Below are 19,157 nucleotides of genomic sequence, written 5' to 3' on the forward strand. Positions count from 1 at the left end.
CTCATCCAACATGGCGGCCGCGCCTCCCTCACCGCCGCCCTGCGCCTGCGCCACGGCAGCCGGGCGGGGCCTGGCGGACGGGCCGCGGCTCTCCCCGCTCCCCCTCCCTCGGCCGCGGGTATCGGCCAATCAGCGCCGGCTCCTCCCCGGCTGAGGGGGCGGTCTCGCCAATCAGCGCGCAGCGTGGCCGGGGCGGAGGGCGGGGCCACGCTGGAGCCGGGCGCCGCCGCCGCTGCTGCCACCGCCCGCAGCTCCCGCTGCCGCCGCCGCCTTGCCCTGCCCGGCCCGGCCGCACGTCCGGTTGTCCTGCAGGGCCCCGGCCCGGCGCAGGACGGGGGGGACGGGCCGGGCGCGGCTGCGGGCCCGCTCGCGGCTGCCCCCCGCCCCCGCGCCGCCCTCATGTCGGCGCCGCTGAAGAAGGGCCCCGGGGGGCTGATCGGGCTCATGAAGGACGCGTTCCAGCCGCACCACCACCACCTCGGCCCGCACCAGCCCGGCGCCGTGGACAAGAAGATGGTGGAGAAGTGCTGGAAGCTCATGGACAAGGTGGGCCCGGGCGGGGCGGGGGGGGGGGGGGGGTCGGGCTGGGGCGGAAGCGGGACTTGTCGGCTGAGGTAGGGCTGAGGCGAAGGGGTTCGGGCTGGGGATTGGGGTAGGGCTGTCCTGGAGAGGTTGGGCTGGATGTGGGGGCTGAGGTAAGCCTGGAGCTGCAGGGGTTTGCAGGGTAGAGGAGCTGTGGGGCCGGGGCGAAGCCGGTTTGTGTGGGGTTGGGAGCTGTCTGGGCGCAGGAATGGGAGCAGCGCTTTGGGGAGGGGAGGATGTGGGAGCTGGTGGCCAGGTAATGCGGTGGAAGAGAGGCCGGAAGCGGGATGGGAGTGGGATGTGGAGATGGGGAGGTGTGGACGGGGAAGAGCAGCTCGGTAAGGGATGGGCTGCACGCAGGGCTGTGGAAGGGAACAGGCTGGAAAAAGAGGGGCAGGTTTGGGATGGAGGATGCAGACCTGCTCAAGAGGATCAGGGGTTTGTACCACTGCACTCTTGTATGGGCGAGGTGTGGTAGGGAGCTGCAGGTGCATCCTGGTGGCGGCAGCAATAGGAATTCCTACCTGGGTTAGAACTGCACGAGGGAGGAATCTAGGATTTGTTTGTCTGCAGGTGAGCTTTGGCCTGTGGCAGAGCCTGCTGTGTGGGTACTGCATGGTAAGGCTGAACGTGTGCTTTGTGGCGGTTCAGGTGATTCTGAATCAACGGGGCCATGTTACCGAGCTCAGCACAAAACCTTTTCCTGGGACCCTGATAAAAAACCCCATAGAAGTCTGAATAAAACTCTACATGCGGTGAATGCATGTAGCTATGCAAAGATAAATGGGTATGAAATCTAACATTAAATAATGAGAACCTGTGGTGCAGGGATTGGAAAGGCCATCTTACAGCCCTACACCTTTTTATGCAGGGCACTACACTCTGGGGTCATTAAGACTCTCCCCTTCTCCACCCCTTACAATGCCAGGGAATGGCTACTGAAAGGGGCAGGACACCAGACGTTTTGGCCCAGTGGTGTGATGGAGCGAGGCAAGTGATGTACTAGCCTGGCTGGGTGTGTTGGTAAATCCATTGTTTCAAGGGTGATGAGATGTTAGTGAATGCTGGCATTACTTATAGGAAGTAATCCCCAGAAAGATGAGCACAGGCATCCAGAAGTGGGCATAAAATAAAAATCCTCCGATGTTTTCCCTGGGATTTTGATTGATCCTTTCATGTTACTACTGTTGAGCCCTGAGAATTGAGGCTAAAACATGCAGTGCGTTCTATAATGCTGGGTTCAGGGCCCTAAAAGTACTGCAGAGTTAAAGCATTGGCAAAGATGCCTCCAGTCCTTGGGGAGTGTCACCTTGCTGCCTTCTTCCCCTCTGGGGGGAGAGCAAGCCGGGCTGATGGGCACGCTTCATCCCGGTGCCCTGCAGGCTTATGCATTTCGACTTTTCTTTCTCTTTTCCCTGCGTTGCTTATCCATGCAGAGTCTGAATCTCCTGCAGTAAATCCCGAAGCAGGCAGAGCAGGTGATGTTTTTAAGGACATACTAAATCATGTTCATGCCAAGAAGTCACTTTGTGTTGGCTGGCTCAACAAAAGGCATGGTTTATAGTTGTGCCTTGCTGTGCTCGTGATGAGCTTTGATCACCTTCTACAGAGAGAGACTGGGATAAAGAAGAAAGCCTTTTGAGAGGTGCCAGTGGCTCTCTAGCAAACATTGAGGGCAAGCATAACTGCTACTGTGGGAAAGGTAGTTTGAGCATGGAAACGTGATCCTCAAGTTTAACTTGCAGGTACAGCTTGTAAGAGTGCACATCTTCCTTCTTGTGCATGCGATATGGATGTGAATGTCAACCTGTGTTTGACCTCATAACCTGGTCTGGTCAAAGGAAAAGGTTGGGCTGAAAACAGCCTTTTCCTTACCTTGGCGTTTCGAATTGCAGTGGGATGCTTTAATGTGGGGTGGGTACTTTCACAGCTTTAGATCTGCATAGCCAGCCTTTGGCTGTATACCCTCTCCCCCATATCACTGACAGAAAAGCCAAGGCTACTGTTGTATTTGTCACAAGTGAAAGAAAACTCTTTTAAATGTGCCCTGGCAGGGCAGCATCTGAAAACACTGATGTGTAGGCTTAACTTTTAAGGGCTTAAAGAGTTAGTTGTTCAGTCTGATTTGTACAAGAGGAAGGATTTGGCTGTGAAAAGCCTTGCAGATTTCAGTTAGACTTCAGTTGTACTCATGCACACATCTGAATTAAACATCTTTTTAGTAGTGTAGCAACTTGCCAGGCTGACATAGTCCTTGTGAAACCAGTGGTGAGAAAGGCTTAACGTATGGGAAGTGTTGAAAATGGGTTAGTTTTCTGGGCCAAGAAATGAAATTACAGGTGCAAATCAAAGAAATGCTTGTGAGCATGTTTAATAGATGATGTGTTTGCCTTTCAGAGCTGTATCTATGTGCGTACGCTACATTCATGACCTGATTCGTTAAGTCTGCATAATCAACTGGTGCTGTCAAAGCATTCGTGCTTCTCTGTTTTCAGATGTGACTGATGAATTTCCTATGCAAGTTGATTCTTGTCCAAATATTTTCCCCATAATGTTCTCCATAAGCTGCCTGACATGGATTCCTTTTGCTTCAAGTTCTAAGCTTTGTCAGCCCTGACTGTCCCTCCCACAGTTGCATGTGGACACATAGAGAGCATGGACATCAAGTAGCCCTTTTCATCCCTGTGCAGCAGGTTGTTCACCTTCGGTTGAATTACGTGATGGTTTTGTGCTTATCTATGGAATAGGGGTTAAGTGTGTCTTTGGAAGCTGAATGCATTGTCCTGTATCTGTGAGCCTACAGTGCTGAATAGCAGCATAGCAATTTCCTTGCAGTGTCCTGAATCTAGTCAAGAGTATAGATTAGTGCCGGTGGGAGGAACTGCTGTTAGCTTGGTTTTTTTATGCTTATAATAAACTCATCTCATTGTGTTTAGCAAATAAAAGTGTTTAGTGTAAGAAACACACAATGTATTGGCTGGTGAAAACAGTTCCGATTTTTTTACACAAAAGGATGAAATTACAAATCAGTTCTTATGAAAGTGATCTGGGCAGCAGGTAATGCAAACCTCTGGAGTTCATTGCTGTGGCTTCTATTTGAAGAACTGGTGGTGTAGTTGTGAGCCACTCAGGGTGAGATATAAAGGCTGTAGCAGAAAAGTGGTAAGAGTACATGCAGCAAGACATGGAGGAGGAAGACAAGCTTTGAGATAAAGCTTCTCCAAACAGCGTACTGATACCATTCAGTTTCTAAAACTGATATAGAGAAATGCCACTGTAGGTCACCTTCATTGTAAGTAGAGGAGAGGCCAAATGTAAATTCAGCAGGAGATAAGGGACCTTTGAGTAGGTTTTCTTTTTGCTGCTGGCTTAGGATGAAATGGGATGTGATTTTAGTAAAGAAGGTACTTATTTAGTTCTTGAAGGAAAAGACTATGGCTTTTCAGAACTGTGGTGAATAAGGGGTCTGAGCTGGAAGGGGAAAACGTTCATCTGGCAGAGAAGCACATTGGGGGCCTGTTAGTTAAACACTGTCCCCTGCCTGAGGCAAGCAGGTAAGTGGTGTCTGTGCTGGGGGCCTTCTGCCTGAACAAGAAGCTGGGTGCTGTACCAATGGCTGCAGCAAGCAGGCTGGCACCAGCTTTTTCATGTGTGAGGCTGGGGATGAGCAAAACAGGGAAAGAGGATGGGATGGGCAGACAGGAAGCTGAGAGAGGGGGATTCAGGATGTGTTGGAGGACAACGGGTGAGTGTGCCTTGAGGGGCCACAATTTGGATAGGTTTGTTAAGCTGCATTCTCTGCCCTTCCTAACAAATACTGGGTATTGTTAAATGAGTGCATTTGCTTAGGTATCTTGTTTTTTTTCGAGTGCTTCTTTCTTGCTTCTACAAACATGCACCTAATCCAGCTGCATAACTGGACTGCACTGTTCAGATAAGCTGGTTCTTGCTGTGTTTTCTCAGGTTATGTATACGTTGTGCCTGTGACAGCGCTTTCTATCTAGTATCACTGTTCCCTACACTGGTTACCCAGTGGCTTTATTTGTGCAAGCCTAGCGAAGCAGTGCTGAAGGGGGATGTTTTACATCCAGAGACAGGTCAAGGCAAGCTGAGGAGTCTTGAGGGAAAAGACTCAGTTCCAGGCCTAGAAAATCTGCTTGAGACTTTTTTTCCTCGAGTGAGGAGGTAACAGATTCATGCCTCCAAACAGAGGGAGGAAACGGTTTGGTTCTATTATTTTCTTCTCTTGAGGTTGGAAAATGAAAATCAGACAATTTTAGGCTTCTTCACAGTCTCTTAGACTCTTTGTGCTGAGTTTGAAATGCTTTATTGGTGTTTCCAAAAACCAAAAAATATCTCCATAAAAGGCTTGTTCCTGAGCGAATAAAGCGTAAGCCGGGATGAGTTTGGGTGGTATCTTAAAAACACGGATTGCTTGTGTGTGTTACCATCCCACCTAACTGAAAATACTTGCCGCTCTTTGCTCAGTTCCCTTCCACGTTGCTGGTCCCTGTGCGAGGCAGGGGAGCTCGCTGAGGGGCAGCTGTTCCCAGGGCTGGGAACATTCCTTTTGCCGTTGTCACGATGCTGCAAGTGCACGCTTTGAGAAACAAGCAGAATGCAACTGGTTTTGTTGCTCCTGTTCCGGGATTACCGACTCTGCTCAAGAGGCAGCAGTTTCTACTTCCATAGCTTTATTTAAATGCTTCTCTGAGCAGATTTTAGCCTAGGTGGCAAATGAAGCAGCTCTGATAATAAAATCACAGCAGTTTTGGCCTTTCGGTTAACTGTTTGAGGTATCTTTGCAAGTAATTTCTTGGGACACATTTCTATAGAGGCTATGAGGATGCAGAGCTTGCTCCTGCTGTGGGGAAGTTTTTCCTGCTTGCTACTGGTTTGTTACATGACAGCAGCACAGTGGGTCTGCTGCTTCTGTAGCTGGGTATTTTCAAGGGGTAACAGCCAAACTGTTTCCTATTACAGATGACGGGGAGAAGTACATACTGTGACGTGTATGCTTGCTTAACGTGGCTGCTCCATGAGAGCTGACTGCGTTTTTGCTAAGGGTTTAAAACGTGTAATAACCAATTTCTCTTGGGGAAAAAAAGAGAAATAAATCTTTCTGAAAGCAAGGTTTTGCTGTCCACAGCACAACTGTGCTGTGTCTGAGGAGCAGATTTAGAACTTATTCATGCTGCATGGTGAAGCAAGTTCTATTCAGGGGACAAGCGTGTTGACTCAAATCTGTGGATGGTGTTCATTGTACAATGTTCACAGGAGCTGAGGCATCAGAATGAACTGGGTAAATCAGTTGTCTGGCCATCCATCTCCTTATCTAGACCGTGGCAGCTTCTTCAAAATGGGGGGAAAATTGTGGCAGGAGTTTTCCATGTGTTCTTGCAGAAGCTTTTTTAGGCACGTCATTCTTTTAATGGCAGTCAGATTTTTCTCTTTGACTTTTGATCCACTTTCTCTGCACTGAGATTGAATCTTTCTCAGTGTGCTCTTATTAGAAGCACTACTGTAAGTTGGATATAATTGGAGATGTCACTTGACAGGGTTGCTTTTTGCATATACTCTGACTGGCAAAGGTAAATGCTAAAGCACTGTTTCAGAATAAATTACTTTGTTTGCCATCAGCATGTAAGTGTGTGAGGGAAGTAGGTGTTTAAGTATGCGTTGTAGGGAACTAGTCGATTCCTCTTGAAGGTTTCACAACATGTTGTGGAAATGATGTACTGCGAAACGACATTAGATGGTTCTTTCACTTTTTCTTATCCATTTCCCCTTAAGCTTTGCATTGTGCAGCACCACACTGTTTGATGCCTGTAATGCCCTTGTACCTTGCAGCATCGTTAGTTTAGACCTCATTTGTGTGCACTAAGACTATACCAGCTGCTGGTTCTCTGCTCGTAAACTCCATCTGAAACTGGCCTTGCAGCTCCAGAGTTTCAGCCCTTGTTATAACTGAAAGTGCACCACTAATTTTGCTGTTATCTCCATCATTCTTTCAGTCTAGATAATGGAAAATTTTGGCTATGGTGGGTGATGAAGTGACTTCCTTTATCCTCCCCTATGACATAAACTTGCTATCGTGAGCTTCTGGCATGTAAGCTCTCTGTTCCTGTGTGTTAAAGACTTGTATTCAGTTCAGCTTGCATCCTGATTTGGGTGTGTACAGGTAGAACTATTGCATTGCTTGTGAGTCCTGAACAGGAATATTCTACTTGTTACTTGGGCCTTAAGTAAGTAATGCAAAAGTAAGTGCCTGAAATCATTTTGTCAATGATCCCATAAATTCACTGCAGAATGCACAAAATGTGGGTTAATAGATTCAAGTTCTTAGCCTTGAGAATATGTGATCTTGCCGCTGAAATAGAGAGAGAGCACATGTGGCTTGGAAGGGGGAAAATTAAGATGTTTAGTTGCATGCCAAGCAGAAGACAGGTTGAGGTCATTTAATAACCCTTTCATCTAATTCCTGGTATCACTGTGGATGCGTTATTACAAAAACAAAACCAAGCAAACCCACAGAAATCACTGTGAAGAATCTGGATTTGCCCTGAAATTCATCTAACAGAAGCTAGAAGCATAACTGGTGTTCTAACAGTTGTTCTGATGTTCTGAATAACTGATGTTCTAAGTACGCTTCTAACAGCGTAACATACGTTGATGCATAACTGTGGACACGAGTTCTTGCAGGCTGAACTTTTACCCAGACTTTTCTTACCACATCTACTATGCTGCTGCTTATTTGTCATTCTGGCACAGAAAAAATCCCTTTGAATTAGTTCTTTCTTGATGGTTGTTATTATCCACAGCAAATAGAGTTTGTTGCGAGTGAACGTATCAGTGTATTGTGTTTGTAACGCTGAATTGTGTTTCAGTATCTGATTGCTGCTTCCTATTCTTAAGTTTTCATAGTGGGTTTTTCTCCATCAACCATAGGTGGTGCGTTTGTGTCAGAACCCAAAACTGGCGCTGAAGAACAGCCCACCCTATATCCTAGATCTGCTGCCTGACACCTACCAGCATCTCCGAACCATCCTGTCGCGCTATGAGGGGAAGATGGAGACCCTGGGAGAAAACGAGTATTTCCGCGTGTTCATGGAGAACTTGATGAAGAAAACCAAGCAGACCATCAGCCTTTTCAAGGAAGGGAAAGAGCGGATGTATGAGGAGAACTCTCAGCCTAGGTAATGGCGAGAAATGATTTCCAGTATTTATGAGTTTTGCAAAGCAGCAGGTTGCTCTTAAATTATTTCAAGCAGAATTTGTCTTGAAAATGGTGTTGTGTGTTGCTCCCCAGTAATAGAACTGGTGTTACTTTCTAGAACACTTACCGTTATCTCCCAAAGTAGGCTAAAATGGTATATAAAACCCTTTGGAATGTATCTGTGATATTTGTTCTGATTAACTGTGTGTATGTTGTGAACATCTGATGAGTAAGTAACTGATAGCTGTGTCAATCTTAAGTCCAACATCTTGCCTCCAGTCCCTTGTTCTTTTCAGAGAGAAGTAAAGAGAAAGGATTCCAAAGGGTTAATCATGCTGGTCAGTTTGTAGTCAAACTAATTGATAAAAGGGGGTGGGTGAAATCCAAATCAATAGATATGAACTTCAGAAACAGAATTCCAATAGAGGCTTGCTTTCTCGCAGCAGTGATGGGAGTCTTTGGGGAATTGCTGATTGTACCACTTATGAATAAACAGCTTAACAGGGGAGCAACTGTGGTGAGACTTGTAAACATAAGAGTAAAAGCAGAATCACATTCTGGCTAGTTTCAGTAGATCTTCATTTGCTTTCCACTCAGCCCAGGAAGCAGCAGTTACTGGTTTGTCACGTAGGGGAAATACCAGACAGCCGTTTCTGGGTACTGATAGCGAGCATCTTAACTTTCTTAATGCTCTAATTTGTCATATAGACAAATAGAAAAGGAAGTGGTTGGAGCAGGCAGTGCATATGATTCCAATACCAGTTCAAGAGATACCTGCACAAAGAATGGCCCTTTTGCTTCAGCTGGGGATTCTGTTCAATGCCACACTTCCAGGATCAGACTCTGTGGTTGTGTAAGCTTTTGGGGCCTGATCACTTTAAGTGCAGCTTGTTTCACCTGATGCTTAGTTAAATGAATCATTGCTATCAAGGCACCTTTAGATTTAAAGTGTGTGTAATAATTTAAGGTGAATAAATTTAGAAAAACCTCTCACCTTGTCAGGAATTGAAGAAAAACAGGGTTTTTTTTTTCCTTTTGTAAGGATCAATGACTTCAAATATTCCAAGAGTATCAGACACTTCAGATATAGAAACAATCTTTCTTGAAGATTATGGGCACCATTGTAAAGCAAATGTAACCCGAACCTGGTATTCAGTGAACATGTACTCATGGGAGTGTATGTATATATAAAGCAATCTGGTTTGCTCTTGATCTCCTGCAAGGTGTGGCTGATGTTAGTCTGCAGTGTTTTGAAGCCATGCCTTTAAAAATGTAGCCTGGTGTCCTGAAGTATCGCTTTGTCTTGACTTTTCCTGACTTCTTTTTTCCTCTTGTCCTTGAATCTTCTTTCTTCCTTTCCTCCACATTTACCATTCACTTTGTTTCCTGTTGTCTCTGCTCTTGTTTTCCTCCCCCAAATGTCTGCTGATGTAGAGCATTAGCAAACACCTGCGCAGCTTTCACACTAGCTATGCAAATGCCAAACATACTAGTAATTAGAAATTACTGGTCTCTTTTAGACTGTAGGATCAGAATTGTCTTGCTCACTTCACAAATTCTATATTTATTATTTCTATATTATATTTATACTTATTTGTTTTTCTATATTTACTATATTCATTATTCTCTATTATTTCTTTATTATATTTATTATTCTATATTTATTATTTCTATATTGCTCTTTGCATATTTCCTCTCTGACGTTTTAGATGTTCTCCAATGTGTCCATCCAAGGTGGACTGCGGCACAGCTGTTGGGAGCACCATGTCTTGTAGCTGCTTGTCGTGCTTTGAGAGTTCTGATAGCCACAAGATGTGTGTCATCTGGCATTGAGCGGTTTGGTACATTGCTGTCTCTGTGTACAGAATGTGTAGCACTATAATCTGGATGCTGTTTGGTGTTTGCTGTAAGGCAGGCAGTTCATTCTCTGACTTTCAAAATACGGTAGGGGAGTAAAGGTGCTGTGAACAGGGTGAAAAAAACCTTGTGTGAGCATTCACCGTGCTTACGGATGTGGGTGAATGTTTGTTCCTTCAGTTTTTAACTAGTTGCAGTCATAAAGCTGGCAAAAGTGAATGTAGGTCTCCTGCGTCATACCTTAACCATCAGGGTGCTGAAAGCAGCCTTCTGTTGTGGCTAACTCACAGTTAGGTGATACCTGATGCTATGAACACTCAAACACTCAATGGCTTCCTTTTCTCAGGGCTGTAACGGCTGGTTTGTCTGTGTAGCACTGATGTATAGACTTTCAGCTGAAAATGTTACTCTTGCATAAACTCATACTGCTATTTTTGTGAAGAGAGCTCGCTTATGATATCAGGAGAGCTTTAAAGATGCTGTTTAAATTCTGCTCTAAGTCACTTCCATATCTGTTTAAAAATTAATGCCGTCGAGTGTGCTTTTAAAGCTATGTATGCACTTCCTGACTCATGTACACACAATAACTTCTAGTTGCTGTTTACAGGCTGAATTTAAGCAAGTACATCAGCTTCGACTTGGTGACTTCTGAGTAAGGTGTGGGTTTTATAGTGGAGATATATATAGGTTTTCTGAGTTTTAGCAGCTTAGGAGCTTATTTGGGTTATCCTTGCCTATCCTATCCTATATATACCCTATCCTATAGGATATATAGGATAGGATATATCCTATCCTATAGGTAGGTCTATAAAAACAAATTATGTATTTGAGGATCTGGTAAAACACAGTGATAACATCTGCAGGCCTCGATACTGGAATCAAATAGTATTTGAAGAGTTAATAATTCTGGATATTGTCATATGCTTGCAGTAAGGTCCAGGTAAGTTAGTCAATAATTAGTTGGCTTTGCTGCAGTAATAAGCAGGTATTGAGGCTATCCACTTATCCAAAGCTGTTGTTTCCTGTTCTTTAATAGATCCACAGTGCTTTCTAATGCAAAAGGTATTTTAAGACTCATCACCTTAAGTTTTAAAAACAAAGCGAAGACCAACCCAAAGGTGAAGTTTGTAGCCTTTATAGCTGAAACACTGCAATAAAAGAAATCCTCTACAGGATCCTTAGCAGGTCTCTATGCAGAGCAGAAAGCTACACCTGTTTAGCACTGAGTAGCTTGCTGTGCTGCTGCAGTGGTAAATATGTGACTTCTCTGACCCTGTAGGTATGGTGAATTTCTTGAGTTTACTTTTTAACTCGTGATAACAAAAACTGGTTAAACATACATATTGTTTTTCCTGCAATGGGATGCTTCCATTGATTGATAGTGCCATTAATGCTAATGCCACGACTGCTCTGAGCATGCTGAACTTGCTTCAGCTCTTGATTACAGTTTAATTTAGAGGCACAGTGGTTATGCTGGAATAGTTCTTGTTTCTATTGCAGAAAGCTTTTACTCCTCCAGACCTCTTACTTGCACCGAGGAGCTGTCATTTGTCAGCTTTCCCCACTTCATAAATTACTTACTGCAGCAGCTTTTTTGCACTTGTGTAAATATTCTTCACATGGCGGGACAGAAGAATAGCTTGCTGATCAGTAAACAGGGATAGGAATTGTCTGTTACGTAGAAAAGGATGAATTAGGCTAAAGAGTCCCGTTTTTCTCCAATGAATCAAATTTACTGATTATGTGAAACCAGTCCATTATGAGGGAAAATGATTTTTCTGAATCAAATCAGACCACTGCAACTGTTTTGACATTAGAATGCAGTTCTGTAAGGCAGAGGGTAGGGGTTAGGCGAAAGGCTGAGCAGAAGTAATTACTCAGGATGTGGACTGGATGTGTAAGAAATAGCACAAGTTATTGTACCAGTTCAGCTTGCATACTGTGGAAAACAAACTGTTAACAAAACGAGTTAGCAAAGCTAACATATCTGTAGAGGAGAATGGGATTAGGTGGGGAATGTGGGGAATATCATAAACCCTCTCCATAGAACATGAAGTTGCAAAAAAGCTTTGGGAAGTTAGTCTGTATTTAACTGTCTTTGTGACAGGAGCCTTATGGGATGCTGGCTCAGCAGGATTTCGTATTCTTCTCGAGCTCCAAAGTGAAGACTTACTAATTTGCACAGGAAAAAGCTACCAATATTTAATGTCTCCTGGAAATGACCGTGCTCTAAAGGGAGAGGAAATGCATGAAGAATGACTTGGGCCGGGGGGGGGGGGGGAGTTGTCTTTTAAAGAGGAAGAAGTTGGAAAGCACTTGTGCTAAGCCATGAACCAGTAAAGCCCTTTGGGGGGAGGGCGTGAGTGCTCTGATCTCCTATTTTAGAGTGCTTGCACATATTGCTGTGCAGTGAAAAAGCGATGGTATAAAATGTGGAACTCGAGCGGTGCGTAGTGTGTGAGTCCTCTTTCTGTCACTTCCTTCTACTACAGCTAAGACTGGGGTTTTTTTGGTAACAAAACCCACTAGCGTGAAGAAGTCTACATCTGCATTTAAATTAGAACATCTTAAAGAAAAGAACAGGCTCCAAAGCAGCCCCACAAGAAAGGTTTCCTTGCCAGGCTTCAGCATATGAACACTAACTAACTGCTTATTGCCCAAGAAGAAATCCATTATCATTTAAATGTTGTTGGAGGTTGAAATGTGCTATTTCGTTCTAATTTGGCTTTAAATTGCTAGTTTAGGTGATAGTTGTGGAACTTAAGTAACACTTAGCATAGCTGGCAGAAGCGTTCGTTTAGTTCAGTTTTCTTTCTGACAAAAATTGATCACAGTCTTGAAAATCAACTTATGGACAAATGCAAGCTTTCAAACTATTGCATAATCAGGAAGGAAGATTGGCTTTAGTCTTTGTTCTTGGAGCCTCTAACAGCATTGAGTTTTATGGAAGACTGACTCCGAGGACTTGATGTGGATGGAAGTGCAAGCGTGTTACTTAATTTGCAGGAATTACAATTTGAAGTGTGGTTAGGTTTCTTGATGCTGGCAAAACCGTGTTGCTGCTCCTTGGCAACCATAGCCTGTTTCTTGGGTGCTTGGTTTGCGTATTAAGGGCTGAAATGCTATGTGTTGTATTTCCATAGTGTTTAAATCAAGAGAAATAAGTGGAATTTTAGCCTTTTAACTTTGAAAGAGATCTAGCTTGTTAAAAATACAACACTAACGTGTGCCTAGAATAATAAATCCAGATGCTCTAAGGGGTCAGTGGGCTTGGTGTGCCTGCTCAGCATACTGGACTCTTGTCCTCTCTGCTTCAGATCAGTCACATCCTTGTGCATAATCATACAGGTATACCAAAATTTGCTGCTGCATTTTGCATGCCACTTTAAACTGATTGGCATTCTCTACTTGCAGAACTCAAGGTGTTTAAATACATATATATGTTAGTTGAAAAGTGCCGGGATTCGGAAGACTATAAGGAAACGTGTGTTTCGTGTAATAGCTCTGTCTTGTAGTATCTAAAGCACTGATAAAGGAATTAGCCCATAGTATTTCTTGCTTCTTTAAAGCTTCAACTGGTACCATTAAAAATATTTACAATGGGAAGGAATACCGTATATAGTACTAGCCAACTATTGCAATTCATGGGGACCTTAGGTAGTACCTAAGCCTCATGGAGGCTTAGGTACAATGTCATATGAAGTCTAGCTTCCAGGTGCGGTTAGATGGGTGTTTTGCGCATGAGCTGACATCCTTAGCCAGGTACGCTGGCATCCATGGCATCCACTAATGCAGACCAGCTCCACTGCAGAGGAGGCAATGAACAGTGCATTCAGGTTATTCCAGCCTGCTGTTGGGACTATGTAGTGGAGCTGGGATCAGACCTAGGAATGACAGAAATATCTGCTCCTGTGGTTTATGTGTGCCCATTCCCATTTTGCTGCTTCAGTAAATGAAGTCTTGAAGTTGCAGAATTAGCAACTGGTTTTATAGCTCTACAAAGAATGAAACAGTGAAGCCCCTAGTTCTTGAAATGGAGAAGTGTTTCTGGAGCTGAACCTTGTATGAACAAGAGGTGATAAACATGTTCCGTGTTAGTTTCCTTTTTTCCTAAGGGTGCTGGGATGAGCTAGTCTACCAAATCAGTGTAGCTTTAGCTGTCGAAGTTTATAGTACAAGCAGTCAATCTGCTGATTCTGAATTGTTTGGTTTGCTGTCAGTCTGCTCTATTGGTCCTGTGCGAGTACTGGAAGTGTTGGAGCAGTGGCCCAGCGTAACTTTGTGAGGTGACTTCTGTTGGGTCAGTAATAGTTAAATGGAATTGCATTCACTTCCTGTGTTGCAAGTTGTGCTGAAAGTAGTTCCGCTGCTTCTATTTTTAACACTGATTACTGTGTGTGGAGAGGACTGACGCTGTCTCCGAGTTAGAAAAGGCATCTTGGGGTCACTTCAAGCATTTCCACTTAACGGCTTATAGGCATAGGCTGTTTCTGGTAACATGAAGAGCATGCAGAAAACTTCTTCCTGGTGTGGTAGCAGCATATAAGATGCAGTTCTTGGAACCAGGCTTAGTCACCTATCTACTGAAATTGGGTCTAAATGCTCACATCTGGTGCATATTTGGTAACAGCTGTGTTGTGTGATAACCTCACGCCTTTGTGGTTTCCAAAAGGTACATTTGACTTGTTGGAGGCTTGTGAAAAGAGCTGATTATGGGGGGTTTGGTTGGCCTTTTAGGTCTTAAACCTTCACAGTATCCAGTTGTAATATGTAAAATAGTCACAGGAAAAAATAGCACTTGGCTGCTTGCAGGACCCAAGACCTGTGGTTCTTGCAGTAGTACTTAGTAAGGGGATAACATCCTGCAATCGTGAGCATGTGATAAGGAATTAAAAGTTCATAGAATGCATAGACAGCACATTTCTTACTGTGAGCTGCATTTTTTGGGTCATGCCTCTTGAAGCAGCCAAGTTGATGTGTAGAGAGAGCCTTCTCTTGAGTTTTGAGCAGAACGATTGTACAGTAACTGAGGTCCTGTGATTTTAATTTATTTTACACATCAGCAGTGAAGATTCAAGAGGGGAATCTTAGCCACTTCGGCACTGATTTGATAAAATAAAGCATTTTCTCTAAAGTGTGTGGAAATGAAGCCAGTTTGAGTAGTGTTCAGCTTCATTTTATTTTGGGGCCAAGGTGAAGGTGTGGCTGTGCAGCCTTCTCTTAGCTGAACATTACTGGTGTAAATCCAGTGCTCACAAGTGTAACTGAAGTCAGTGGCAGCGCAAATACGGAAATCCCTATGAAAATCTGGTCATAGATCCGAAATATGCACATGAACTGAGGAGGAATGAAGCGCTTTGTTCCAGCTCTGAATTCCTCTGCACAACAGTGTTTGTAGCACGCTTTCAACAGCACAAGCTCTACAGACATGACAGTGCGTGCATGTCAAATGATGGCATGTGAGCACAATATTGTGACTATATCACCCAGTGGAGCAGTCTCCCTGCTGTGTGTGAGGAATGGAATTGCACCGTCGCAGTGTTGGCTGGGAAGCAGTTGAGAAATAGTGGAGGAAAACAACTGAATTCTGCCTGGTAGTGGCAGAAGTGTTAGGACTACATTAGCATTGCCTTGAGGTGAGAAAGGCGCTTTAGGTGCTGTATGACTTTGTAACATGAATTAATTTAACTAATGGTGTCAACATAGCTGAAAGAGGCAGCACTGATTTCAGCTGTCCTCTGCCCTTAATGGCTTTGCTGAGACTGAGCCTGGAAAAAGGCTTTTGTCCAACCAACAGGAAGCTGGAAAAGCAAAACGTGCTCTAGGTCTGGAGGAGGCAGCAGCACCAGAACCCCCAGCTGGGGGCCAGCCTGCGGTGCAGAACTGGTGCAAATGGAAGAGCCTGCTCGACCTTTGGACTTCCGCTAAGATGCGCGGAGCAAACACAGGCCTGAAACAGGAAGGAAGTAGCACAACCACAGCGAAGGGGGCACGGAGGAGGGAGCAGGAAGGAACATGCCTGCTCAGCCTGCAGACCTGGCCTTGGGGAGCCAGCTGATTGATAACCACGGGGTAACTGGAGGAAGAGTCTTGCTTCATGCTGGTTTTTGTTCCCCAAAACGGCCGCTCTTTGGAGTCCTGTCAGTGTCAAGGCAGTGCAGTTTTACAGGCGACTGTAACTGCAGCTGTACAGGCTCTGGTGATGCTTCTGGGTTGTTGAAGAAGCTGTTCTGTTAACATTGTGTGTGTGGAAGGAACTGCAGATGTCTGTTAGGCAAATATTTGGCTACTGTATGGAGTGGAGAAATGTTTGGCTTTCTGAGCTTTCACCTTTTCTGTCCTTCCTTGTTTCACTGTCTAACAATAATACTCTGCATGGATGTGTGGAAGCACTGGCAAGGATGTGAAATCCCACCTAAACTGAAGCAGTTGCTCTGCGTGGACGTTAACCACTGAACACAAACATGCTGTAGTTCTGTGTTTGAAGCTGGTGCAGGTGTTACCTTCAGCTCAGTTGCAAACAGCGAGAAGAGCTAACTGATACGGCCTGTGGTCCCTGGGTGATGCTTTCAAGAATGCTTATATGACGGGTGTTTAAATCCAGTGGGATTTAGGTGCCTAAATCAGTGATTCCCAAACTGCGGTTACCATACCTCTTATGCGGCTCTTGGTAACAGTATCTGTGTTCAGCTAAAGTCTGAAAGAGGGTCATTATGGGAAGTTGCTGGAGTTCTGTGGCCAAAAGTGTTTGGGAATCTCTGGGCTAAGTCACTTAAGTGTTCATTGCAAATAGTCCGCTCTTTTTCTAGGAGAATACTTCCTTCTCTTTAGTTGAGGCAAAGGAGATGAGGACCAGTGCTGATATTGCTACAACTAAAATACAATCACTGAACTCCGATATGCCAATAAAGACGTTCACTGTCCTTGCAAGCACTTACTTGGTCTGTATTAACTTCCAATTGTGTAACTTGCCTGATTGAAATAAAGGAGCACACTCTTGAAAGGAAATGTCCTTTTGGCACAGGATTGGTAACTGGTCGCTGGATGTAAAAGCTGGCTCCTGACATTAAACATTCACTTTCTGTGCTTTTGCTGTTGTTGATGTAAGATACAGCAGAATATGAAAATATGAAGCTGAATATGTTCAGTTAATAGAAACTTTCTTGGAAACAGAGTCCCTCATTGTGTGTCTGTGTAAAACGATTTGTTTATCCCCTTTCCAGCCTGTGCAAGTTCATTCTTCTCTCGCTGAACTGACATGCAAGCACTTCCTGAAACTCAGCTAAGGGAGAAGGCTCTAAGGCAGAACCTATGAGCAACTTGACACAGGAAGATACCTCGTCATCTTGCAGTGCTGTTACTTGAAACCGTGCTCTTGTCCACTTAGCAGCTTGTTTGAGGGTCAGAAATGGGTTAGGGTGCTTGTTTTTCACACTGCTGGGCAGCAATAGGAAGAGTATATGCCTGAAATGACTTCCCTTCCACCTACCAAATGCTTGAAACGAATGTATGCAGTATGTTAAGAGTACTGTATAACTAAGCAGCTTTAGGGTTGCTGACTTTGTAGTCACTTGGCATTAATGGATTGCTGCAAGATGCCACATTACCTGCTAAGATGGCACACAAATATTGCATGCTGACCCTTCAGAGAACTAATTCTTACCAATGACTTCCATGTTAGTGTAACAAAGCCTCCGTTTTTATCAGCTTAGGAGAAAGCAATCTCGCTGTTCCCAAGTTGTGAGTGATTCATAATTCACGGCGTTTGCTTTGTTCCCTTGCACTGCTGTAACCTGTCCCCTATTCTGCTGGTTTATGGAAGTGAGGGCTTTCAGCAGCCAGTTTGAGGAGCAAGCTCTGCAGCTGGAACCTCTGATTTGCAGCTTTTGTACTGGTTGTCAGCCAGAGGCACTGCAGGGACATGGTGGGACCCTACCCTCCACAGGGAGGGAGGGAGGGAGCTGGGCTGTGAGTTTGCGCTGAGTCTTCTCTATAGCATTAGCCAGTGGCTGTGCCTAGGAATCCGAGCCTTCCCACTCAAGGCACAGGTGCTTATCTGCTCCTGGGAGGAGGGATACACAGCTTTGAACTGCTTCACATTACACAAGGGTGGGGAGATGCACAAACAGCCTGGTTTTGTACTGCTCTTTGTGTATCTATACATTCTAGGTCCTAACCAGTGATCTTCACAAATGCAACTGTGATCACATAGGAAGATATTACTTTGCTGTTCTAATACAGCTTTGTTTTCCCGACACACGCATCCTGTAGGACATGCTGTATAAACCCTCCTAAAAACAGAAGGTGAGGGATTACTGTAGCGCTCCAAAGGTATAACAAACTGCAAAAGCAGATGACTTGCAATTGAGATGCACTACTAAGGCAAGGGGACTTTCTGCCAGCCCCTCTCTGTGGGGGGGGGCAGTTAACTCACAAAGAGTGGTAAACAGCAAAGCTTTTTGGTCTGTGTTTATAGGCTCAAATAAGCAAATCACATAGCTGCTTTAAAACACAGCCAGTTTGAGTGCGTAAGGCATCCAGTAGAGAGGTGCTGAACAGAGCAGCTGACGGAAGAGCATCTGCATGCTTTTACTTTGTTAATCTTGAGCACCTGTTGTTATTGGGCATGTATGAAATGACAAAAACCAGAGCCCCTTGCTGTGTAGCTGACACCTTCTATAAACGCTTGGAGCAAACATCCGTGTTGTAGTTGAATAAATGAGGGTGAGGAGCGAGAGCTGCTGTCCGGGAAGATTTACAAGGTTGAGCCATGTATACCTCCTAGTCTACCCACACTCTATCCCAGTGCAGAGAAAGAACTCCCATGGAGTGGAGTAAATAGCAGAATATATGTCAAGCAAAATGGGCCACTTTCAGTTGAATTTAGAGTGTATGAAAGCATGGTATGGAGCCAGAAGACCTAAGCCTGAATGTCCAGAGGCTCTTTGCAGAAAGTCTGGAGGCAGTTCCCTGTCTCCAGCTGGGGTCAGTTCTGCAGTCAGGCAGAGTAACAGGATCAGTATTTCAAGTAGGAATGGCCTATCTGGGGTAAGGGGTGTCTGAAAAATGGCCAGGATTAAGTAAATTGGACCCAGTCCAGCTAGAAGTTGTTGAAAAGCTGAAACCTGGGGGGAGCATAGTGTGCTGCCAAGCTCAGCTGTCTTAGGGGAGGTGGCACACTGCAATAGTAACGTATGCAGGGAGAGAATTTGGAATCGAGGCGTTAAGAAAATGCTGTGTGACTGGAGATGCTTCTAGCCCTGGGTGCTTTTGCAGTCTGCGGCAGAACTTGTTGCTCAATGTCGTAACTGACTCCTTGCAGTGCCTTAGTGGTTGTGCAGTCTTCTGACCAGCTCCGGTCTGTTGGGTGTAACTTAGAAGTTGTCCTTTCCCACATGATGCTAGTTCCTTCTTTTACCTTCAGGCATGTGACATGGGGGTGAAAAAAAAGCTTCTGGCCTAGAAATAGCCCTGTCTCTTTTCAGGAACTACATTTTCCTAA

General features: G+C 44.7%; 1 protein-coding gene across 5 annotated transcripts in view; it reads left to right on the top strand.

Annotated features, from left to right (window-relative positions):
• Nucleotides 1–215: 215 nt before the first annotated feature.
• Nucleotides 216–19,157, top strand: part of CBL (Cbl proto-oncogene) — a 42,052-nt gene continuing 23,110 nt past the window's right edge. For 3 of the 5 annotated variants that reach the window (XR_010616481.1, XM_065697263.1, XM_065697264.1), the window contains exons 1-2: nt 217–546; nt 7,531–7,778. Coding sequence is in view for 4 of the 5 variants with exons in the window: in XM_065697263.1 (XP_065553335.1) it covers nt 400–546; nt 7,531–7,778 (395 nt within the window). In the remaining variant the exon portion in view is untranslated. Of the gene's footprint in view, nt 547–7,530; nt 7,779–19,157 lie in introns of all 5 variants that reach the window. The other 2 variants (XM_065697261.1, XM_065697260.1) reach the window with 2 other exon arrangements.

Source organism: Lathamus discolor, chromosome 17 (genome assembly GCF_037157495.1).
Source record: "Lathamus discolor isolate bLatDis1 chromosome 17, bLatDis1.hap1, whole genome shotgun sequence".
In the NCBI taxonomy this organism is placed as follows: domain Eukaryota; kingdom Metazoa; phylum Chordata; class Aves; order Psittaciformes; family Psittacidae; genus Lathamus; species Lathamus discolor.